The sequence below is a fragment of the Crocuta crocuta genome, unplaced genomic scaffold, assembly GCF_008692635.1.
Source record: "Crocuta crocuta isolate KB4526 unplaced genomic scaffold, BGI_CrCroc_1.0 scaffold318, whole genome shotgun sequence".
Lineage (NCBI taxonomy): Eukaryota > Metazoa > Chordata > Mammalia > Carnivora > Hyaenidae > Crocuta > Crocuta crocuta.
This window is the reverse complement of record NW_027531425.1, coordinates 4,089,503-4,114,007: the sequence shown is the minus strand read 5'-3', so window position 1 is coordinate 4,114,007 and position 24,505 is coordinate 4,089,503. Positions and strand designations below refer to the sequence as shown.

Here is a 24,505-nt window from a genome sequence, read left to right as displayed (position 1 = left end):
CAGACCTTACACTGGTGGCTGGAATATCCAACAAAATATGCTACATGTAAGAAAGCTAAAGACAGGATTACAGCAGCACAGAGATATTTAGGATTCTTTCAGCCCAGGAAGTCAGTTAGGTTATGCAAGTAGCAGTAAATGTGTTGGCCTATATACAAAGCACAGAAATGGCATTGTAAGATGTGAGTTGCTGGGAGGGGTGTATGGTTGAGTTTAGAAGGCATAAAGGGAAATCATAGGTAATTCTAGTCATTGATCTTAGGGGGCGGTGAATATAAGACTTAACTAAAATGGTCTTTATTTGGTAGACTGTGGAATTTATTGATAGATACTAAATAAAATGATGACAGAGATATAATTTACAATGTTCCAACGATGGTCCAAGAGTAGGGAAAACTGGCTGGCAATGGAGAAGACACTTAGAGGACTAACTAGTAATGCAGGTAAAGGATGATGAGAGCTAGGGTTGGGAATGAGGGAGGTAAGTCTTTTTAGCCTAAGAATATTCAAGATCTACTTGCAAATAGTGCAAAGTGAAACTGGGAAAATGATTCTGTACCAAAGGTCGTATATTTGCTTTTATCTTACAAGATCATGCTTTTTTGTTAATTAAGTTGTATATATTATGTAGTATCCAATTACTGTGACAAGTTGAGGATGGAGGTGAGAAGGAGGAAGGGCAAGTAACAGAACCTATTATTGTCCAACCCCTAATTGGTCTCTTTTCCTCCCAGTGTCTCCTTTTCTCTTGGGCCGGGCACTTTGGGCTGCCAGTCGGTTCACTGTTGCTATGTCCCCTGAATTGATCCAGCAGTTTCTACAGGCAACAGTTAGTGGTCTGCATGAGACACAACCTCCATCAGTTCGAATTTCTGCTGTGAGAGCCATCTGGGGGTGAGTATACCACCTCAAGGTGTTAGGAGCTATTTAGGAGAAAATTACTCAAAGTCCCAAACAGCATTTGGCCAGTGGATTATGTTGCATAGAAATTTCTGATGAAGATCTCCTACCCAATGGTGAATGGAGAGGGAAAGAAACCATATCAGGAACATTGCATTGAGAGATAAATAACATGCATAAGATTGCACAGTAAAGAATTATAGAAGTAGGATTAGAGCCAGGTCTAATTTATTGATTTATTTCTCTGTATAAATTTGGGATAATGTAGCCTAGAAACACTGCTTATTTTTTCCCAATTTTACCTCTCTTTTTCATAGCTAGTCTACTAGTGGCTCAGCTAGTTATTTATATTCCTACCAAGATCAGATGGAGCATTGTTGCTTTAAGAAACATATTAAAGTCAAAACTTAAAAGTCTCAATTGGGGGCACCTGGGTGGCTCAGTCGGTTGAGCGTCTGACTTCGGCTCAGGTCATGATCTCTGTCCGTGAGTTCAAGCCCCGCGTTGGGCTCTATGCTGACAGCTCAGAGCCTGGAGCCTGCCTTGGATTTTGTGTCTTCCTCTGTTTCTGCCCCTCCCTTGCTCACGCTGTCTCTCTCTCTCTCTCAAAAATAAATAAAACATTAAAAAAATAGAAAACTGCCTTGAAACCAACAAAAATGGAAATATAACATACCAAAACTTATGGGATGCAGCAAAATCAGTTTTAAGAGGGGAGTTTATGGAGATAAATCTACATTAAAAATAAACAAAAGAAAAGATCTCAGTAGACCTTTACATCTCAGGAACTAGAAAATGAAGAACAAACTAAGCCCAGAAGTTAACCATAGGAAGATCAGAGCAAAAATAGAGACCAGAGAAACAATAGAGAAGACCAACTAAACTAAGAGCTGTGTTTTCTGAAAACACAAAAATGACATACTCTAGCTAGACTAAAAAGAAATGAGACAAGACTCAAATATAAATCAAAAATGAAAGAGGAGGCATTACAACTGAGTATCACAGAAATGAAACGAATCATAAAAGACTAACAAATTATATGCCAACAAATTCGATATCTAGAAGAAATGGAGAAATTCCTAGAAACCTGCAACTTACCAAGTCTGAATCATGAAGAAATAAATAATCTGAATAGACCATTAACAAGTAAGGTTATTGGATCAGTGATCAGAAACCTCCCATAAAAGAAAAACCAGGACCAGGTGAATTCTACCAAACATTTAAAGAATTAATACCATGGTGCGCCTGGGTGGCTCAGTTGGTTAAGTAGCCGACTTTAGCTTAGGTCATGATCTCACAGCTCGTGGGTTCAAGCCCTGTGTTGGGCTCTGTGCCAACAGCCCAGAGCCTGGAGCCTGCTTCAGATTCTGTGTCTCCCTCTCTCTTTCTGCCCCTCCCCCCCCACACTCTGTGTCTCTCTCTCAAAAATAAATAAGCATTTAAAAAAAAAAAAAAAAAGAACCAACACCAATCCTTGCTCAGACTTTTCCAAAAAAATTGAAGAAGAGGGAGCACTTTCAGACTCATTTTATGAAGCCAGCATAATCCCAAGCGAGACAAGGACAGTACAAGAAAACTATAGGCCAATATCCCTGATGAATATAGGTGCAGAAGTCCTTAGCAAAGTACTAAGAAACCAAATTCAACAGTACATTAAAAGGATCGTGCACTATGATCAAGTGGGATTCATCCCTGAGATGCAAGGATGGTTCGATATATGTAAGCCAATAAATGTGGTATACCACTTAATAGAACGAAAGCTAAAAATCGTATGATTATCTCAATAGAGGAAGAAAAAACATTTGATAAAATTCAGTATCTATTCATGAAAAAATCTCTCAACACAGTGGGTATAATAGGAACCTTAACACAGTACAGGCCACTGTGACAAACTCACAGCTAACATCATACTCAACAATGAAACTATGGAATCTTTTCCTCTAAGATCAAGAATAAGACAAGGATGTCCACTCTCACCATTCCTATTCAACATAGTACTAGAAGTTTTAGCTAGAGCAGTTAGGAAAGGAAAACATCCAAATTGGAAAGGAAGATCTAAAATTGTCTCTCTTTGCAGTTAACATGATATTATAAATAGAAAACACTAAAGACTCCACACTGATCAACAAATTCAGGAAAATTAAAGGACAAAAAATATACAAAAATCAGTTACATTTCTAATAAGGAACTACCAAAAAAAGTTTTTAAAAACAATGCTATTTATAATTGCATCAAAAACTATAAAATATTAAGAAATAAATTTAACCAAGTAAGGGAAAGATTTGTACACTGAAAACTATATGACATTGAATTGGGGCACCTGGCTGGCTCAGCTGGTTAAGCATGCAACTCTTGATCTCAGGGTTGTAAGTTCAAGCCCATGTTTGGCATAGAGATTCCTTAAGAATAAAATTGGTTTTTAACAAATACTTCTACTTGAGTCACATTTCCCAAATCATAGTTAATGCCACTCTTTCTCCAGAGCTCTAAATTAACCTATCAGCTACTTATCAATACCAGGGTAGATAATCTTATATAAGTATCTGAAAATTAATTTTTTTAATGTTTTATTTATTTCTGAGAGAGAAAGAGGCAGCATGAGCAGGGGAGGGTCAGAAAGAGAGGGAGACACAGAATTGGAAGCAGGCTCCAGGCTCTGAGCTGGCTGTCAGCACAGAGCCCGACAAGGGGCTTGAACCCACAAACCGTGAGATCATGACCTGAGCCAAAGTCGGACGCTTTAGTTGACTGAGCCACCCAGGCGCCCCATAAGTATCTGAAAATTAACACATCCACTGCTGAGCTTACTACTGACCCCCTCCAACCCTGCCCTACATGTATTCTCTGTTTTAGTAAAAGAAATCGGTACCTTTTTTTTTTTTTAAGAAATTAATACCTTAAATCTTAAAGAAATCTTGTATTTCCTATTTTAGTAAAAGTAGAGATCCCAGATCTCTGCGTTTTACATCTTGGTTCCTTAATTTCTCATCTCTTCTCTCCTACTCCTACCCTTGCTTATATTCTCAACTTCTTGTGCCTGAACTGCAGTAGGTTCTGAATTGATGTCTCTGCCTCCAGCCCCCACTACTGTAATCTGTATTATTTTAGCTGTCTAACTGCTCTTTCTAAAATAGAAACCTGATATTTTTGCTCCTATAATAAAATTCTCATGGCCCCAATTGTGCTCTTCAAATTGAGATACAGGTACCCCAGAAGAAAGTCATAGTATTCCATGTGTACATGAAACCACAGGATAAATCTATAGCATCCTCCTGGGGTGTCAGTTTCTCTTGAAGACTTAATGGGAGGGCAAAGAAGTATTAGGAATAATTTGTAAAAAAAATTTGAGATACACTAGCTTCCAAAATAAAGTCTAATCTCACTTAGCATGTCATACAAGGTCTCATATGATCTGAGCAGATGGTGCAATCTTTTTGATCTACCAGACTATAGTTTCAAGTTCTTCAGAAGGGGAGAGTAACTTTGAATTGTTAGAGTGAAGAAGCAGAGGGGAGGAGGTAGAACACGACTACCAGTAGAGAGATGAATTCAAAACCTAGTCTAAGGAGTTGAGAGCTGACCAAGACCAGATGACAGATCAGCTCTTAAGGGAAAGTTAGATCAAAGCAAGATGGAATTGAAAATCAAGATGTTATGGACAAAAAACCCAAAAAGTCTATGGACAAATCTGAGATCAAAGCCCACACTTTCACTGTTCATTATGGACCTTTGAACCCATCATAATGTGATTATAAAACCACTTTAAAAAAATTGGGACAAAACATTTATTGAGTACCTGAGGAGGGCCTTGTTTCTGTACTAGTTCTATTATTAACATAGACAAACAGTGTCTTTATTGACTTTTATTGCCATTTTGAAGATAAACAAAAGACTCAGACAATATGCCTTTAATAATTCTATTACATTGGACATGGTAAGCAGCACACAGTAAATATTACTTGAATAGAGGTGAATAAGGTAAAACTACATATAGAAAACTTTAAACCCTACAAATATTACACAAATTTTAGTACACAGTTTTCTATCATGCACAGATAGTATATAAATTTATTGCATAGAAGATCTAGACAAATTGATCTCAAAAATATTCCAAAAAGTATAAAATTATTTAACTTGAAAGTTAAATAGTCTACTAAATAACAGTTGTGTTGGAAAAGATGTTAAAAACACTGTTAACTGCTTGAAAAATAACAGGAATAGGGGCACCTTGGTGGATCTGTCTGTTGAGCAGGTCATGAGTTTGAGCCCTACATTGGGCTCTCTGCTGTTAGCGCAGAGCCTGCTTCAGATCCTCTGTCCCCCTCTCTCACTGCCTCTCCCCCACTCATTCTCTCTCTCTCTCTCTCTCTCTCTCTCTCAAAAAAAAATTTACATATATACATATATGTATACACACACACATAAAAGAATAAAGTGTGTGTGTGTATGAAAAATAATCAGAACTATATATCAGAATCTGAAGGATGTGATTAAAGCAGTAATCCAGTGAATTATAAAGCATTTAATTAACATCTTAATAATTTGGATATAGTAGTATATATGACAGTGAGAGAGGGATGAAAGCTTAAAAGACACGGTAAAAACCAAAGCAGAAATAAATTAGCAGAGATGGCGGTGCTGTTATTTACAAAATATGCCACAGAAAGGTGTAAAAACTAATCTATAAGTAGCTTTGTAAAGCTACATGTATAAATGCTGTAACGTGGTAACAGTTGGAAAAAACAGGAATTGGGGGATCCGCTTGTGAGTAATTCTTGCTTCTCTCTCTGTCTCTCTCTCTCTTTCTCCCTCTCTAGTTATTGTGATCAACTGAAAGTCTCGGAGAGTACCCACGTGCTTCAGCCCTTCCTCCCGAGTATCCTGGATGGCTTAATTCACCTAGCAGCCCAGTTCAGCTCAGAGGTCCTCAACCTGGTGATGGAGACCCTATGCATCGTTTGTACAGTAGACCCAGAATTCACAGCAAGCATGGAAAGCAAAATCTGCCCGTTCACCATCGCTATTTTCCTAAAGTACAGTAACGGTATGCCACCAAAAACATGTATTATAAGGGACAGCAAGAAAAGGTGGTGGTGGCTGGTGAATTTAGGTGAAAATTTTCCCTGGGTCTGATGGTCCTAAACATCTAAACAAAGACTGACTTTCACTTAGCAAAGAGAAGAGCTTTGCTGTAGCTACAGGACCACTAAAAAGTAGAATGCTGGGGGTGCCTGGGTGGCTCAGTCGGTTAAGCATCCAACTCTCAATTTTGGCTAAGGTCATAATCTCACACTTTGTGGGTTCGAGCCCCACGTCAGGCTCTATGCTGACAGCACGGAGCCTGCTTAGGGTTTTCTCTCTCTCCNCACTCTCTCTCCCTCTCCCTCCCTCCCCCCACTCTCTCTCTCTCTCTCTCCCTCACCCCCCACCCTGTCTCACAAAAATAAATAAAAATTTTTTAAAAGGTAGGATACCTATTCCTATAACTCTTACCTGCAGTAAGAGCTGAGGAAAAAAGATAATGAGTGAAAGGTTAACTAATAAAAGGTATAATTCAGAACTTTAACAAGCAAGTAGGAAATTGAACAACTAAATCAAAATCTTCCTAAAAGAAGAGGCCTAGAGCTATAACGTACAAAGTGAGATACTGAAGAAATAGATACACACACAGGTTTCTGAACAGCAGTGTTCATCACATGGCTTCTATAGTAGCAAAAGTCTAGAAGTAATAAAAAAGATTAATTACCTTTATTATATCCATAAAGTAGAATACTGTGCAGCCTCTAAAAATCAAACTTCAGAGCCATGGGAAAGCGCTCACATCTAATAGAATAGAATAGAATAGATGGTTTTAAAAACTGCATTGACTATTATAATCCCAAGTTTTGGGTTTGTTGTAGACAAGGATTAACTTATAGATCTGTATATTTTAAAAATGCCAGAAAAAAACTACATCAAAATGTTAACAGTGTTCTCTCTAGATGATGGAATTCAGAGTGTTTTTCTTGAATACTTTTGTGCATTTTAAGTTTTTCAGTAGTGAGTATGTCCTAACACACACTTTACTTATGTTTTATTGTCATTAAAAAATACTGAGTTTATTTGTTTTTGTAGAAGGAGCACCAATATTGAAATAAAGGCTATAGCGGTAGAGGTTATATAATATGATACCATACTAAATATTTCATTTGATTCGCTTTTTCACTTAAAATGTGTCCCGGGGAGGTTTCCACGTTGCATTCTTAGATACATTTCATTCTTTTCAACCATTACATAATATCCCATAAATGGCTGTGTCATATTTATGTGCCCATTCTGTTAATGGACATCTACATTGTTTCCAATTTTTTTCTACAACAGTGCTTCAGTGATCTTTTAACATGTATCTTAGTGCACTGCACACTTTTCTATTTTTTCATGCTAGATACAGGAGATTTTTCTTATATAGGTAAGGTAGGTCACACTAAAGTTTTGTTTCTTCACAGCCCTGCTTTCTGAGGAGTTGCCTTGGAAATGCTTTAGGAGTTCTTTTTTCTATCATGACTACCCAGTAGGAGATGTATATGATTCCCCTTCAACATGTGAGAACCTGACAATGAGTATTTTGGCAATTTTTGAAACTTTCATGTCTTCTTAACAAAGTAATCAGCGGGTTTTTCTTTTCCTTAAGCATTTGGTTTCCTAATCAATCCAGGTTTCATAAGAATAAAGACATTCAAGATTTGTCCCAGAATTGGAATTTAGGAACCAAAACAGATGAACATATGGGAAGAGGAAAAAAAGAGAGAGCAAGCAAGGAAAGCAAATCATAAGAGACTCATAATGATAGAGAACAAACTGAGGGTTGACGGAGGGAGGTGGGTGGGGGATGGGCTAGATGGGTGATGGATATTAAGGAGGGCACTTGTTATGAAGAGCACTGGATGCTTAATGGAAGTGATGAATCTCTAAATTCTACTCCTGAAACCAATATCACACTATAGGTTAACTAACTAGAATTAAAATGAAAATTTGGAACTTGAAAAAAAATAGTTGCCCCAGAAAAAGAGCCAAATTTTGTTTTAGGAGTGGCTGTTACTGACTAGTCCCTGACTTAATGAAACCATGCATATTTTAGCTGTTGGAGATTTAGCATCTCTCCTGTCCTTTCAGATTATTCATATGGCCTCACTAGGTCCCAGGTGTGTGATATGTAAGCAAAGCAGAAGCTGTTAACTTAGGTTAGACCCAAACGATAGGTATCATTAATCCAGAAGCACATGCAGACCATTGGATGGGGGCGGATTCTGTGTTGCCTTATCCACTTCAGATCCTGTCGTCGCCTCGCTGGCTCAGGATATCTTCAAGGAGCTGTCTCAGATTGAAGCCTGTCAGGGCCCAATGCAGATGAGGCTGATTCCCACTCTAGTGAGCATAATGCAGGCCCCAGCGGACAAGATCCCTGCAGGGCTGTGTGCGGTAAGTGGCTTCAAGGCCAGTACTGGTGTGGGTGTAGGTATAAGAACAAGAATGTGCGCATGCTCTGCAAATGTCACCTGTAGATCCCACCTAGCTGATGGGAAACCAATAGCGTAAGAGATTCATGGGGTGATTTTCCTGGGCTACTTTGCCCACAAGGACAGTGAATAGGTGATTCTTGAGGCTTTAAGAAAACATCTCTTCCTGTTCCATAGTTGCCCTCAGTGAATTGAACAGAGTGCCATTACTACACAGCACCACTCAGTGCATCACCAGGGTATCCATTCTGCTGCCAGACACTGCCCACCCCCATATCGAAGCAGTTATGAGCTATCAGGAGGAGACTGAGAGTACTATCTACTATCTAATTATGCCTTTCTTTCAGAACCGTTCATTAATGAAAATTAATGCACTTTCTTGGCGTTGCTGTGTTGTATCCATACAATAAAGATCTTAGTTATAGGGCACCTCCTACCCCCACCTAATTAGAAATTAGAGGCAATTTCTAATTCTTTTTTTGTTTTCCATTCTTCAGACCGCCATTGATATCCTGACCACAGTAGTACGGAATACAAAGCCTCCCCTTTCCCAGCTACTCATCTGCCAAGCTTTCCCTGCTGTGGCACAGTGCACCCTTCACACAGACGACAACGCCACTATGCAGGTATCTTGAGCCATGGTGACCAGAAAAGGAAAGAGCTCCCAGCCACGGGCTTATAGCAGGCTGAGAGGCCTGACAGTCTCATGTTTTTGAGATCTAAGTCTCTCAAACCCATAGTTAAGCAAGGGACCCAGGAGTCCAGACTGTGGAAGCCAAACACGCTCTGCTTTGGGATATGTTGTTTTTTTAAAAGTATGGATGTGAGACATTCTACCCATCTCTGTCTGGGTATTGCTACAGTGAACAAGGGTACAGACATAGGAGCTACACGAAAAGCCTTCTCTGACTTAAAGTGAGCAAAGTATTAGCCCTTTGAAAATCTCTAGGTAGACATGGTTCATACAGGTCTGTCTGTATTCCCACAAAAACCTGTAGTACCCCTAATCACTGCTACATCTTAGACATGTTTTTCCAGTACCAGAGGTAGACCTGTATGGTTAAAACTTGGTTTGCTTGGCCAGTATCCCTTGTGATCAGAAGTGTGCATTTTCGAGGTAGCTGATGAGGTAAAGCGAGGAACATGTAGTGCATGGCTGTATCTATAACAGTAAATTCCTGACTCCAGTAGTATGTGCCCACCACAGACCCTGTGGGCTCATCACTCTTATGTGGCATAGGCCTCTAAAAGTTGCATCTGCCCATGCAGACTGAGGGCCTCCTGGCATCTGGCCCCCTGTTGCTAATGTCATTTGCCACCTTTGTCTCCTCAGAATGGTGGAGAGTGCTTGCGGGCTTATGTGTCAGTGACGCTGGAGCAGGTGGCCCAGTGGCATGACGAGCAGGGCCACAATGGGCTGTGGTACGTGATGCAAGTGGTGAGCCAGCTCCTGGACCCCCGCACCTCAGAGTTCACTGCTGCCTTTGTGGGTCGCCTCGTCTCCACCCTCATCTCTAAGGCAGGGCGGGAGCTGGGGGAGAATCTGGACCAGATTCTTCGTGCCATCCTCAGTAAGATGCAGCAGGCAGAGACGCTCAGTGTCATGCAGGTGAGACAGTAGTGGGGAGCTGGGCTTTCCCAACCCCAGGTGGTGGAGATGGAAATCAGTGCAGGTCCTGAGGGGCTGGGTTGGGTTGAGTTGGGTTTGGTTTGGTTTTTGAGAGAGAGAGAGAGCATGAGGGTGGGAGGAGCAGAGAGAGAGGGAGACACAGAATCCAAGGCAGGCTGCAGGTTCTGAGCTGTCAGCACAGAGCCCGACACGGGGCTTCAAATCACAAACTGCAAGATTATGACCTGAGCCACCCTAGTACCCCAGTCCTGAGTTATGTTACTCTGTCTTACTGTCTTTGTAGAACAGTTAAGTAAAATCTCTTCTGACCTGCGAAATCCCGACAAGGAAATCTCCATGTTCTCCTCTTTTTCTCAACTGGCCAGCCCCACTCCCTCTCATCTCCTCTGAAATTGTTTACCCTGAAGCGATGTTCTTCTTGTTACTTCCTAGTCCCTGATCATGGTGTTCGCTCATCTGGTGCACACGCAGCTGGAACCCCTCCTGGAGTTCCTGTGCAGCCTCCCAGGACCTACTGGCAAACCTGCCCTGGAGTTTGTGATGGCCGAGTGGACGAGTCGACAGCATCTGTTCTATGGACAATATGAGGGCAAAGTCAGGTAGGGCCCATCTTTCTTCTCTGGGCATTCTTCCTCTCCTTGTATTTCTTTCCCTGACTTGCTCCATTGATTTTTGTTCAATATATCAGACTGCTCCTTGTCCTCCTTTCTTCCTCTGTTTCTTTATTGCTAATCTATGTCTTTGACTAGCTGCCATCTTGAAACTCCCAAAACACAGTCAACACACATCGAACATTTTACCCCCCCACTGCTGGCCAGAGATTGTCCTCTGCCAGACTTCACCCAGCCAAATACTGCTAGTGGCTTATTCTTTATAAACCCAAGCCATCAGGGGCGCCTGGGTGGCTTAGTCGGTTAAGCGTCCGACTTTCACTTAGGTCATGATCTCGCGGTTCGTGGGTTCGAGCCCCGCGTCGGGCTCTGTGCTGACTGCCAGCTCAGAGCCTGGAGCCTGTTTCAGATTCTGTGACTCCCTCTCTCTCTGACCCAACCCTGCTCACGCTGTCTCTCTCTCTCTCCTAGAAATAAATAAAACATTAAAAAAATTTTTTTAATGTTTAAAAAAAAAAAAAAACCCAAGCCATCTAATCTTGGCTCCCTAACTTCCTGTCCTAGACTTGCCTCTCACTGGCTCTCATCACCCCATTGTACCTTCCAGTGTGGCCAGCCGTTGTGATTCTTGCCCGCTCCAACTTTGTTCCAAAAGTTCAAAAGCTCTCAAGAGGCCATCCTCATGAACACTAAATCCCAATTTCAGCTGAGCTCTCTTATCTCTCCTAATTAGTCGTGAACAGAATTTTCATCATCAAAGAGAGTTTTAGGGCATAATTGCTTCTCTCCTTGGAGTGAACTCTAGATGGGTGGCTGATCGACCCTTTTTGACTCTTCCTTGCCAGCTCTGTGGCACTGTGTAAACTGCTCCAGCATGGCATCAATGCAGATGACAAACGGCTACAGGATATCCGCGTGAAGGGAGAGGAGATCTACAGCATGGACGAGGGCATCCGCACCCGCTCTAAGTCAGCCAAAAGTGGGTGACGCCACTGCCCTCCAGTCCCCTCCCTAGGGGCTAAGGATGTGTGGGGTGGAAGGCGTAGATGTAGTATGATCTAGATTTTTAAAATACAGTTGTTAGTGATAGGTTCGATAAAATGGAACAGAAAACTATAGGTAAATGGGATCAGAACATATGGTTCCTTCCTGTTGCTGAAAATTGCCAAAGCAATCTCGGATACCAAAGCTCCCCAGCTTCCAGCTTCATTCAAGGACTCTAATACCCATTTTCGGCATGTCTTTGTTATTGGGTTGCTTTCATTGATGTGTAGGCAGTGAATGCAAAGCTGCCCTCTTCAACTGTAGCTTTCTAATCACCCGTGCTGTTTCTCAAACTGCAAGTCATGGGGACTGGAGTACTACGCTCTGTACAGTCACTTGGTGTCCAAGATTTATTACCAGCAAATACCTATCTCCTTTAGCTCCTGAGCTCTCTTAGCTGTCCTAACTTCTAAACTCTTGTAACACCAAGCAGCATGAAATTATTTAACTTTAAATCGTTCTGTGGCAGCCTGATATAGTCTGGGGTGGTGGAAAGCCTGAGGGATGGTGACCTGTGTCTGGTGAGCAGCCCTGCAGGAGGTCGGAGGGCACTGCCAGAAGTGAGCCCACTGAAAGCCTGCCTAGAAGCATTTCCATTCCTTTCCAGACCCTGAGCGCTGGACAAACATTCCTTTACTGGTCAAGATCTTGAAGCTGATCATCAATGAGCTGTCCAATGTCATGGAGGCCAACGCCGCACGCCAGGCCACTCCTGCAGAGTGGGGCCAAGGTGCACCAGGCCCTTATTCCCAGCAAACTTTTAAGCCTGCCAGATCAAGTTACAAATACTCAAATTATCGTTTTGGTTTATTGAGGCACTGAGGTATTTTTAATGTTTACTGCATGCCTGCCTTGTGGCTGGCATTGCTGCACATGTGAAGGGCTGCTCTTCGGGTCTACCTTGTACAGTCTCTTCAGGGGCTGGGGCGGGAGGCGGCCAGGAGGCAAGCAGCTTAGCCCTTTCTGCTTGGTTTTCCTCAAGAGCTTTTCAACCTTTTAGGTACCCACCAGAACACCCTCGTTTCTTCCATTCAGGCTCATTGGGAGGGCTTAGCCACAGGCCACATTGCAGAAACCCTTGGGACCCTCCTATTCTGGCCTGTTTACGTTTGGGAAGGGAAAAATCTGTGAGTATGCTCCAGCTGCTTTTCATCTCCAAGCAGATGAATCCAATGATATGTGGGAGGACCAGGAGGAGGACGAGGAGGAGGAGGAGGACGGTTTAGCTGGCCAACTCTTATCTGACATCCTCGCTACAAGTAAATATGGTAAGTGGTTTGGAAGAGGAGAGCCACGCTGAATACCACTGGTACCAAGAATGGGGTGCCAAAGAAAGGGGAGATGTGGGCCTCACAGGGGACATTCCTTGGGCTTTTTAGCCCTTCTCCCTCAGCCCTGTGGTGATGCCTCCCCACTTGGGGCCCAGTCGGCCTGTGCCCTGACCCCTCTCTGTGTTGGCTCTAACAGAGGAGGATTACTACGAAGATGACGAGGAAGATGATCCTGATGCCCTGAAGGATCCTCTCTATCAGATTGACCTGCAGGTGAGAATGTCCAGAAAAGACAGAGGTCTTGCAAGTGACAAAGTTTCAAGCCACAGAAACAGGAATATAGGCTCAAACCCATTCATAGTTCATCCTGGCAGCCTCAGGGCACAGAGTTCCTGTCTTGCCAGGTAGTCCGAGGCTCTGGGTGGGCTGGGACTTGGCACCGTAGTGTTTTATACCTACAAGTGTCGCAGTCCAGCTTCTTAAAACCCAGCTACGTTGTGTATTGGGAAAATTGGTTTCTTTATGGAATTTAGTCTCTGGGTCGAACCTGAACTAGATCCAAGAATGTAGAAAGTCATCCCTCCAGGGTGCTGGCACTTGTCGAACAGCCAGTGCTCCGTGCTTCCTGTACCGCTTGTAGTTCTTGCCCCTTACAGATGGTAAGCCTGAGAACCTGCAGTAATACCGCTCTTTGTCTTCTCTCCAGGCCTATCTCACAGACTTCCTCTGCCAGTTCGCTCAGCAGCCCTGCTACGTAATGTTCTCAGGCCACCTTAATGACAACGAGAGGCGGGTTCTTCAGACCATTGGCATCTAAAAAAGGGAGACTTTCCAAATCTGCTCCTCCTGGTCCAGCCACAGACCATTTTTGCAGCCCTTAACTGGCCTTGAGCTGTACTTTCTTTTCAACCTAGAGTGGCCTCCTGACTTGGCCCTTGGCCTTTGCAGAGTGACACTGACAATTCAGACCAAGGTCACCAGTGCTGTCACTTAGGAATACTGGAACAAAGGACATTTCTCAAAAGTCCCTCTGAAGATACTCCATCTCTAGGACCTTTTTCTCCCCAACTGTGCCCCCACCTCTGTTCCTAAAGTCCTCTGCTGGCCACTCCAGAAACATATTGCCCAGAAGGATTATGTGTTCATGGATTATTTTGCCCCACCGAAGGAGCACAGGAAGTCACAACCATTTACCTTCTAAAACAGACCTGTGTACTTTTATAGGACATCTGATGTGTTCAGATAGGAATACCCTTGAGAGATGATAATGCTTTCTGCTCTTCGCCACAGATGCTCTGGGTTTTCCATAGGAACGAGAGGGAGCAGCCACATTTTGGACCCCTCCCCCCCTCCCTCCAGTGACCTCTCCTTGTCTCCCTCTTACAACACTAAGGCTTCTCTGTCACAGGAAGTCCTTTTGTTTTTGCCTCGTTGCATGACATAGCCCCTCCCCCCAAGCTATTCCTGTGTTTACATGCACACACAAAATCAGCCAGACAGATGGCAATTTGTTTTTCCTTTTTTAGAAAAAAAAAAAAATGGGAAAAACATTTTTTTTAAAGTCCACCTAACCCAACTATATTTAATATTCCTTTCCCACATATCACCACACAGTCTGATATTCAAAGGTTACCCCCTCTCCCTCATGAATCCTCTAAAGTGGTTAAGTTGTAGCCCTCAAATTTGCAATGTGTATTTTTCTAGGAGAGTAAAGTAATCTTTACAAATGAATTTAGTCCGCATGGTATAAGGTGTCCCAGCACCTCTGCCTTCTGTTCCTTTTAGAAGGAAAATAAAAATAAGGGGGAAAGGATTAGGCAGAGCCATGTACACACCCTAGTGTGTTTTAGCTAACCTAGCCCAAAATGATTCTTAAAGAACTGGTATCATCCAATCAAATATTTTTAAGGAAAGTCCCTTAATTGGGAAATGCAGTCATTGTGGGTTTAAAAAGTGAGTGAGGATAACCAGTCAAGGGGAGGAAGGTAAAAACCCAGCATTCCCTTTTTTTATAGTGCCCATGCCTATTGCCCCAATTTCAGCAGCTACAGAAGATTTCTTTAGATTGATGGTCAAGTCTCTATTCTCAAGAAAAGGGCTCCACTTGTGGGGCATTTACCGTACAGGACTGTTCAGGAAGCCTAAGGATTTTGTAGCTAATAGTGATTTCACACCACTAGGTGTCCCTGGTGTACAACTCCCACATCCGACTGAGTTGGGAAAAGTGTCTGTTAAAGTCACTATCTTTAAAAAGTCCGAGGGCGTGTGCACAGCCTGGTCTACCAGCCAGGTTCTGAGACTAATAACTGCCCCTGCTATTTCTCTCCCTTGAGTTGGGGGAGCCACTCATACTGGGGAAATAATGGAAGTCTGGCTAATTGGTGCTCAGGAAAACCAGTCTGAGCCTTAGAAACTCACTTCAGGGTTATTGATCTCAAGGCAGTGCCAGCTGGTTTCAGTGCTGAAGGTTCCACAGGGCCAAATCAACCCCTGGTTGTGGCACAAAAGAATGGTCTCATGCCAGTGGCATTGGACTGCTGAGTTTGGGAAGGCTTGGGGCTTTCACACAGACTGAGAATGATATGGACCCCTCCTGGGTCCACTAATTACAAAAAGAGTCTATCTCGTGCCAAAAATGGTCTCCTGACAAGGGTCGCCCTCTCTTCCTGCTCTCTCGCTGGTTTTGGGGGACGGACTAGAAAACTTGAGTTCTAAAGGCAGGGGTCAGAGGATCACCTGAGGGGCCACCCCTGCCCAATAGACATACTGTTGTCCATAAGAGCAGAGGGTCTTGGGCCCTTAGTGTGCAGGCACTTCCTGTGCTCCCAGAGCATTTCAATCATCCCATTTAACCTTTATATAGCAGGTACACAGTAGATAGTATTCCCATTCTATCAGTGAAGAAGAGAGTTCAGAGACTACATCCAACGTCTGCAGGAAGAAAAAAAGATCTGCTTGAGCCCAGTAGTATTGACAAAAAGTTGAACTCCAGCTCCTTTTTGTCTCCTGTGGTTTTGGCCAAAGAACTAGCTTCAGTCTGAAAAGGTCAGGGCTAACCGGTTAGAAGGAGTTGAAGTTCAAGATAAGATAAACAAGGGAATAATAAGAGTGCTGAGCTGCTCTAAAATTCTCCAGGTTTCCTGACCCTGGTGAGTAACAGCTAGCATACCAACAGCTTTCCCAAGACTATTGAGCTCTTAGTGGAAAGAACTGAAAGGAAAATGGAGGAAATACCAGAAGACAAAAGGAGATAGAAGTCCAAGAACCGAAGGAAACTAGTTTCCACAAGTCCGCACCAGGTGTGTGATAATTGGTCAGGGACTAGGAACTGATAGATGATGCAAGCCAATAAATAGGAATGTTGTGATCCCTGGGGTATAATAGATGCTATGAATTCAGAACAAATGGTGCCAAACTAGCCTCCTAGTCTGATTTTCTTAACAGATTAGATAAAATCTGGACATGGTAACATCAAAGCATTAGGGAGATAGAGAAGTTGGTCACTGGCCACCAACTCTCAGACTACAAATTGGCCTATTGTGGAATGGCTTATGCTGTGCCCCAGGGCTCTGTCCTTGGCCCCTCCTTTGATATTAATGACAGATGAGGGAGTCTTTTTTAATGCCTTACCCATTCCAAAAGGATCTGAGGCCATTTATAAGAGAAACCCTACTAGATAGGAGAGATGCTGATCAGGTTTTTAGATAACAGGAACCCCTGGGAAGGATGACAACTTAGGATCCAAACAAATAATGTCCATAAGCTGTAAAAATGGGCAGAATTTAAAGGTAAGATTGTTTGAAAACCCAGATTGATGAGTATGAAGAAAGTTAAGGATTGCAGAGTGCTGTGCTCTTAACAATTCTGCGTGCAAGTAATAAGTGTTTATGATGAACTGTTAACGTGTCTTCACTAAACTCCAGTGTAGTCCTGGCTGGGGTAGTAGACACAGGTTGTGTAAGATCATTTCAGCCTTCTGTGCCTGTCGGCAATCCTAGAGTGCTGTGTTCCGTTACGGTGCTCAAGCAGGAGGCTCCCTGACCGACGGCGAGCCCAGCTGCAAGAGGAGAACCGAGAACTGGAGGGCCTAAGCTGCATCAAGGGGAAGAAACGTGAAGGAGCTGAGAAGACTCAGGGAACACAGGACACTGCTTTGGAACATGAAAGGGTTGTCCAGTGAAAGATATACTTCTCACCCCAGCCAGGCAGACCTGTGGTCAATGAGTAGTTAATAAACTCCAAGCCAAATTCTGGCTATTATATGTTTATTCTGTTCAGCAAATAATAAATTTCTCTTACACGCAAGGCCAGTGCTAGACGCCGGAGAGGCTTGGCCCCTTCCCTCCAGAAGCTAGTCTCGTAGGGGGGGCAAAAGTAGTGCAACAAATGTGGGGAGTACCGTGAGAGGAAGAAGTACTGTGGTCAATCCCTGGTACCCAAAAAAAGGAAATGGTCAATGGTAAGTGGGAGAAGTCAGAGTTGCATGGAGAAGGTGACCCTTGACCTGCAAGGCGGCCAACAACTGCTGAGGTTTCAGGAGCACTCACTAAATGCCAGTGACTGTTCCAAAGTGTTGGATTATCTCGTGTAGACCATCTAATAACTTTACAAAGTGCACAATTCTGTTTACCCCATCTACAGACTGATGGAACCAAGGCACAGAGATATTAAATGTTACCTGTCGAAAGTCACATAGTAAAGTGTGTGATTCTGATCCAAGTGGATTTCACTTTTTGCCAGTTCTCTGTCTTGCCCCCCACCCCCCATGCATTTGCCAGGCAGATGAGGGTGGGGTAGGCACTCCAGAGAAAAGAAAAGGTCCTTGATGGAACAGGATTGCATTTTCACAGCTTACATGCAGGTTAAAAGTATTGGAATTTATAGTTCACAGGGCTCTTGGCCAGAAGTAAGCAGGAAGGACAAGTGAGAGCCAGACGGTGAAGGATCCCGTCGGTCTTCCCCCTCTTCAGGGAATGGGGGACCACTCAAGAATTTTAGGCAGAGCAGTGACATGATCAGGTTTGCATTTTATTTATTTTTTTAATGTTTATTTTTGAGAGAGAGAGAGAGCACAAGCTGTAGAGGGGCAGAGAGAGGGTTTAGACAGAATCTGAAGCAGGCTCCAGGCTCCAGGCTCCGAGCTGTCAGCACAGAGCTCAATGCAGGGCTTGAACTTGTGAACCTTGAGATCATGACGTGAGCCCAAGTTGGGATTCTCAACCAACTGAGCCACGCAGGTGCCTCCAGGTTTGCATTTTAGAAAGCATACTGATGTCTGTCCAGACAGGACTAGAAAGGAAGGCTAGAGGCAGAAGTGCAGTGAGAGAACCAAGAACCTGGACTGGGTGGTAACCGGAGGGGTTGGGGTGTAAGAAGTCAGACAGTGAGAAGTTGACAGGGGTGGGTCTAAAGGACCGGATGGTGGATAGAGATAGGTCTTCCAAAAATGACAGCTGACATGGGTTAACTAGACCTGCACCACACTTTGTCAGGATTTGGGTAGCAAAGAAACCAAAAGTAATTGTTAATAAAATTCCACCATTTGCGAATTATTTACCTTTTTCTGATGGATTGGTACAAGTTTAACAATCTAACAAGGACTCTCACATTCTTTTTTTCTTCTTGGGGGGTGGTTTTTGTTTTGAGTAGGTGAAAAAGGGGTGGCATCAGCTGTCTTCCTAAAATTGCTAATTACCCTGGGTCTGTTAGACTTGTATGGTACACATGATTTTATAGCAGATGTGCCGCAGGAAAAACGATGAGGAAGCGCTGGGCCGACTAGAAGGTCTAGGAAGTCCCTTCAAGTCTTAAGTTGGTCTGACTTGGCATGATTCCATAGCTAGAAAGTGAAGGAGCTGGGGTAAATGACATCCCCTGGGATCCTAGGTTCCCATATTTGTGAAGTGGAAAATACTCACCTCAGAGTTGTAGTTAGAATTCAAGATGTCTTAATTGAAGCACTTCAAATGGAAGAGCGTGCCTCTTTCCTCCGAGTCTCCCCCACCCTCCGGTAGCTGGGAGCTATGTTTGGCTCAGTCTCCCTGACTCACTGGATTAGAATGACTCAATTCAGTTCCACAGATGCTGCTGCTAAATTAGGGTCTCCGTGAGCCTTTGGGAGGACAGCTCCGTGAGAAGTGCCGCAGCACCGCCATCCTGCCCAGGAACAGGATCGAAACAGGTGGTGGCTACAGCTCTGCCTTCCACCTGCTACCGTGTTTCTGTGATGATCTGTGTGATCAGTGTATTGATTTGTTTTCACTAGACTTTGTCCCTCTACCTATTCCAAGAACATAGCCAAATTCTTTGCATCTTCTTGCCTTAGTTGCTTTTGCAGGGTGGAAAGCAGAGCTGCTTGAGGATAGCCATGCTTCTGGATCCTCTGGTAAAAGCTTGAGTGAACTGAGACAAGGCCCAGGGTCGTGAAGGAAGAAAGAAAAGGAGAGGGGCGCCAGAAAATGAGAAGGAACAGAAGTCCGTGGGGCCTGAGTGGTGAGGACCTTTATCTGATCCTGGCAGAGCACTTGGGGACAGAAGAACTTCCTAAGGGAAGGGCTGCCTGCAGTTCCCGGGGAGGCTGGATACCGGGCACCAGGCCTCGCTGGAACAGTTCCTGGGCCTGCAGCATATGGGCCAGGACGGTTGCGCTTGCAGGCCCCTGGCTGACAGACAACAAGGCCTGCAGGGTTCGCCCCCAGGACTGTACCTTGTGTGAGATCCCAGGACCTTTTCATGATCCTGGAAGGGGGAGCAAACCATAATGACGACAGACAAATCCCCCACCAGCTGTGAGGATAGAGACTCCATCTGATCTAACTGGATTAAAAGAGAATAAATGTGGCACTTCTTCCACACCAGGTTTGGGGATTACAAATTCATACCTGATCGCACATCCCTCACTGGCTTGGCTCCCTTGCCTCATTCCTGACTCACAGAGGTTCACTAGCAAGAGCACAGAACTACATGTGGAGGCAAGAGGCTTGGGTTCCTGCCCAAACTCTGCTAGTGAACTATTACGCGACCCTGAGTAAATTCTTTTTCCATTGAACAGGGAGAGCGAGAGAATGGGCCAGAGCACCACTGCCAGCTGACTTGGGGATTCTCCCGCGTTTGAGCCATAGTCCATTTACAAATGAGGAAACCAAGCCCAGAGGAGTTAGGTGGTCTCTCCAAGTTTGCAGAGCCAGCAAGTGGCAGGGCAGGACTCGTGCTCTGGCTAGGGGCCCAGAGCGTGCATTCCAGAGCCAGACTGCTTGGTTTGAATCCTGGCTCTGCCATCTACCAGTGGGCAAACTACTTAAATTATCTGTGCCTCCGCTTTCTCATCCACATAATAGGTATAATATTAGTTTTCTGCTTCATGAAGTCATTTTGAGGATTAAAGTCAACACAATACAAGGGACCATGGAGTGCTGCCTCATAGTAAGTAGTAATTTCCGCCATTAGTCAAATTCCAAGCCTAAAGCAACTCTCACTACCCAGACTTGTCCTTGCAGAAGACAGGCCAACAAAGGCCCTGTACCTCTGTTGGTCCAGCAATATCCACCGGTGCAGATGATTAACAAGGCAAGGCTGAAAACAGAGACCCCAGGGTGACCCTCCAGCTGAAGCCTATGTCCCCAAACCCTTCCCAGGAGAGGGAGCGAGGATAAACAAAAGAGCTGTAAACAGAAACTTCTTCCTTCCTTACCCTCAGATCCCAAAATAACACTTGTCTGCCCCCACCCTGCCCAGCTGGCAGAGGTACAGTCTGAGTAAAGTGCCATTTAAAGATAACCTGGCCCTCCCCGTCTGCCCCACTGGCTGGGCTGGCCTCCTGAGGCTGGGCACCAGCTGCCTGGGACTGCTAATGCTTCCACAGCCCCCCAGGGCAGGCTGCTCCAAAGATACCACCCAAGCCAGCCCAGCTAACCCCTCCTTTCCTGAAGCCCAGGGCTGCGGAAGTTCTGCCCAGGCTGACCTGGACCTCTGCAAAGAAGCAGAAGCCAGGGGGAGGTAATCCTGCAAAGGCATTGCTAAAAACTCCTCTAAGGAAGAGTGCTCCTTCCTACCAGTAGCCGGGCCAGCAGTGAGGCTGATCCCTACCATCTTTCACCCACTCCCAGACCCCTCCCACCAAGAGGGCAGAGTCACAGTCTTTCATTTGCAGTGAGAAAAGTTTAAAGCTAGACACCAGGGAAGACCTTATGTTGCAGGAGAGATGTTTGTTTATTTGGGGACAGCGGGAGCCAAGAGATCTGGTTCCTGTAGTCCCCAGCTAAGCCATGAGACCTTGGCCAAGTTTCTCCTGGGCCTTGCTCCCCCACCAGCTCTGGGTTGCAAGGAAGAATCAGTGTGTCTTTGACACCCTGAAGTAGGGTGTAATGAGATTAAATCAAAATGAAGAAAGGGCTCAGGGTCCTTGGGAAGAAGGAATTACTTATCTGCAGGAGGTGACTGTGCCACAGGACAGCTGGGAAGAGGACTGGAGAAAGCACGGCCTCCTGAGGAAAGCACTAGACCAGCCGGAGGCAAGTAGGGGAGAGGAAGGGAGCTCCCCTTAACTCACAGAGGCTCAAAATCCCCCTAGGGCAGAGAGCTGGGTGTGGCGGGAGCCTCTGGAAAGGAGGCTCCAAGACCCTGGTTCCGGGAAGGCAGGAAGACCCCAGGAGAGCACAGACGGGCCTCCCCGGTCACCTCCGATTTGAAGAGGAGCAAGAAGGGGGTTGGGCGGAGCCCTGCACTGGTCATTCAGCACAGCAGTGAGATGACTCAGCAACCCACGGGTACCACAGCCCCAGGCGAAGCCCAAACTGGGTCACAGGCATGGTCCTAGCCCCTCCTCTCCGCCAGCCTGCCAGGCTTCCACCGCCCTTCCCACTCTAAATATCCCACTACCTTCCCACACAGACTCCTGCTGGGGACAAGGGCCGGGTATCATCGGTTCCCCAAGTACGCATGCTCCATTTGCCAAGCATAGCACCGAGCATTTTAGACATGACACAGGAGAGGCAAGCGGTGGGGTGAAAGTCCCAGAAGCCAACCTTCAAATCCCAGCCGTGTAAGCCAGGGAAATTCACGTCCAGCCTCTGTACAATGGACAAACTCATTTGCGGTGTTAGCCATCAGTATTGTTATCATGTTCCAGGCACCCTAGGGAGAGCCTGCTACCAGCAAAGTTCATATTTTGTCTCATCGCACATGAATTACTGTCTGCCTCTCCTATTCCAGGAAAGTGCCTCTGCCCCTCACTGGGGCCTGGGAGACTGGCTTGGTGAGGGGAAGAGGCTCCTGTGTGCCCTGAGTAAGAGGAGGTACAATGAAGGCCCTTCACGCCTGGAGATTTGGACAAGCCCTTTCTCAGGGCCCCCAGTCCATCCCCGGCGCTCCCACCCAGCCTCTTCCCATCCCCCGCCCAGTTCCATGGGCTCTGGCAGGACCCGGGTCCGCATGGCAACACAGCGAGCCTCGGCCTTCCACCTCCAGGCTCTCCCAGCGCTGTCAGTTCTCCTCGCTGGCCCCTGCCCACAGCCCCTTCCCCATCCTGTCCCACTGTCAACACTCCCACTCTGTGGACTGAGAAGTTTCCCTGGCATTTTACAGTTAGAAAAATCACTGATGGTGCTGCGAGAGTTAGGTGTCATGGCCAGCTGGAAGCATCAACCAGGTTGAGATTGGAGGGCTAGTGGGAGGAATAAAGGAGAAAAAAAGCAGGAAAGTGCTAGAAAAGGATGAGTTTGGGGAGGCATGTGGTTTCGCTTTGCTTGGTTTTTTGTTTTGTTTTGTTTTACTTGGACAGACCTGAGATTTTGTTTTGCTCTGGGGAAAGAAGATGATTAGAAAGGAGAAACTGGGGTGCCTGGGTGGTTCAGTTGGTTAAGTGTCCGACTTCAGCTCCAGGTCATGATCTCGCAGTTCATGGGTTCAAGCCCCACAGCAGGCTCTGTGCTGACAGCTCAGAGCCTGGAGCCTGCTTTGGATTCTGTGTCTCCCTCTCTGTTCCTCTCTGGCTCACGCTGTCTCTCTGTCTCTAAATAAATAAATAAATAAATAAATAAATAAATAAATAAAGCATTAAAAAAAATTTTTAAGACAGGAGAAACTAAGGACACTGAAGAGACAAGATAATGCTGAGAGAGAGAGCAGATGGGGTCTAGGAGTACACATGGAAGGATCAGCCTTGGCCCAGGAGGTGAGACAACCCTTCCTCTGAGAGTCCTTCAACCAACAACGATCACCTAGGGCCAGGGCTGGGTGACAGCAGTGAACACAATGGCCACGTGGCCCAGCATTCCTGGAGTTCGTGCACTAGGAAAGAAGACATGGAGGGGAATGGGACACTGTGTAGGGGGTGGTGAAGTGAGAGATGTCTCTCTTCGTCCTTCTGCCACTGGGTTTATCACTGTCCTGAACAGGTGCATATATTTGCTTGCTCCCCACCCCATCAGACTGCCAGCAACTTGCTGGGGCAGGAGCCAATGGTCTCCTTACTCCAGCTTGGGCTGGGTTGCCAGCAACCACAGGGGCCCAGGGCAGGGCAGTTCCGCTTCTGGCTGCCCTCCCCTAACTTGTTTAGATTCTGCTGGGCCGTCCATTCCCTCCCTCACCTCAGGACACCCTCTGCTGTTGGGGAGAAGGGTCTACCTGGATTTAGAAGGCATGGGTTCTGACATTGCCTCTGCCATTTCCTGGCTGTACCTTGGGCAAGTCCTTCAACTCCCATTAAGTCCTAGTTTCTCAATCTGTAAAATGGGATCAGTGATAACACCCATCAACTTTGCTGAGCTCACGGAATCATGGAGAGCCTCAAATGAGGTTAAATGTCAAAGTGCTTTGTGAAGAACTGTACCACGGACAGAGGTCGAGGTAGGCTTTTGATTTTCTCCTTGGAGTGATAGGTAGTTCTGGTCAGTGTACCCCAGGTAGTAGGGGGCACAGTCACTGACCCTCTAAATTTGTAAGGGGATTGATTGGCTCTCCCTCCCCAACCCTCCCCCCAAACACTGTCCCCACTGTAATTAACTCTTGCTCTCCTTATGCTCTCGTAGCCATGCAGTACTTCCTGCAGGATTGCTTTGTGAAGAAGTTTTCACTGTGAAGGGTGTCTAGCTGCATGGCTCCAGGTAGCCCCAGCAGCCTGTCATCCCGACTGATGAGGCCATAGGCTGGTGCATGCCAGCGCTGTCCACTCAGAGGGGGAAGGGTCCATCTCAGGGAGCCAGTGCAGCTGGCAGAGTCCAGGTCTGTGGGCACTGCGGGGACAAAGCAGCTCTGAGCTGCCTCTCAATGGGTGCCTGTGTTCTGGAATTGGGGGCGGGGTGCTCTCAGCCTCTTTTCCCTCTTCTCCAGCCCCCCCTCCCTCCCCGCAGGACGTCCTGGGCTGGACACTGGGGCAGAGGAGGTCCTGCCCCTCTAGGGTTGGCCCATATGCCTGGGTACTCGGAGATGGCACCAGGGTCCGGGCTTCTGGGGTCCGGGATACTGATTGGGCCCAGGGGAGGGGCGGGCCCAAGACACGGAGAGGCCTCCCTGGCCGCAGTGTCCAGCGGCCCGCTGTGGCCACGGTGGCTCGGG

General features: G+C 45.6%; 1 protein-coding gene across 1 annotated transcript in view; it reads left to right on the top strand.

The window, feature by feature from the left end:
- The window catches only part of IPO9 (importin 9), a 52,911-nt gene extending 35,702 nt beyond the window's left edge, over positions 1 to 17,209 (top strand). Inside the window, exons 14-24 of the mRNA XM_077771983.1 lie at positions 735 to 894; positions 5,718 to 5,944; positions 8,210 to 8,358; positions 8,894 to 9,022; positions 9,730 to 10,005; positions 10,459 to 10,625; positions 11,483 to 11,616; positions 12,289 to 12,411; positions 12,845 to 12,949; positions 13,149 to 13,225; positions 13,659 to 17,209. Of these exons, the coding sequence (XP_077628109.1) occupies positions 735 to 894; positions 5,718 to 5,944; positions 8,210 to 8,358; positions 8,894 to 9,022; positions 9,730 to 10,005; positions 10,459 to 10,625; positions 11,483 to 11,616; positions 12,289 to 12,411; positions 12,845 to 12,949; positions 13,149 to 13,225; positions 13,659 to 13,769 (1,658 nt within the window). The 3' untranslated portion in view covers positions 13,770 to 17,209. The remainder of the gene's footprint in view (positions 1 to 734; positions 895 to 5,717; positions 5,945 to 8,209; positions 8,359 to 8,893; positions 9,023 to 9,729; positions 10,006 to 10,458; positions 10,626 to 11,482; positions 11,617 to 12,288; positions 12,412 to 12,844; positions 12,950 to 13,148; positions 13,226 to 13,658) is intronic.
- The last annotated feature ends 7,296 nt before the right edge of the window (positions 17,210 to 24,505 follow it).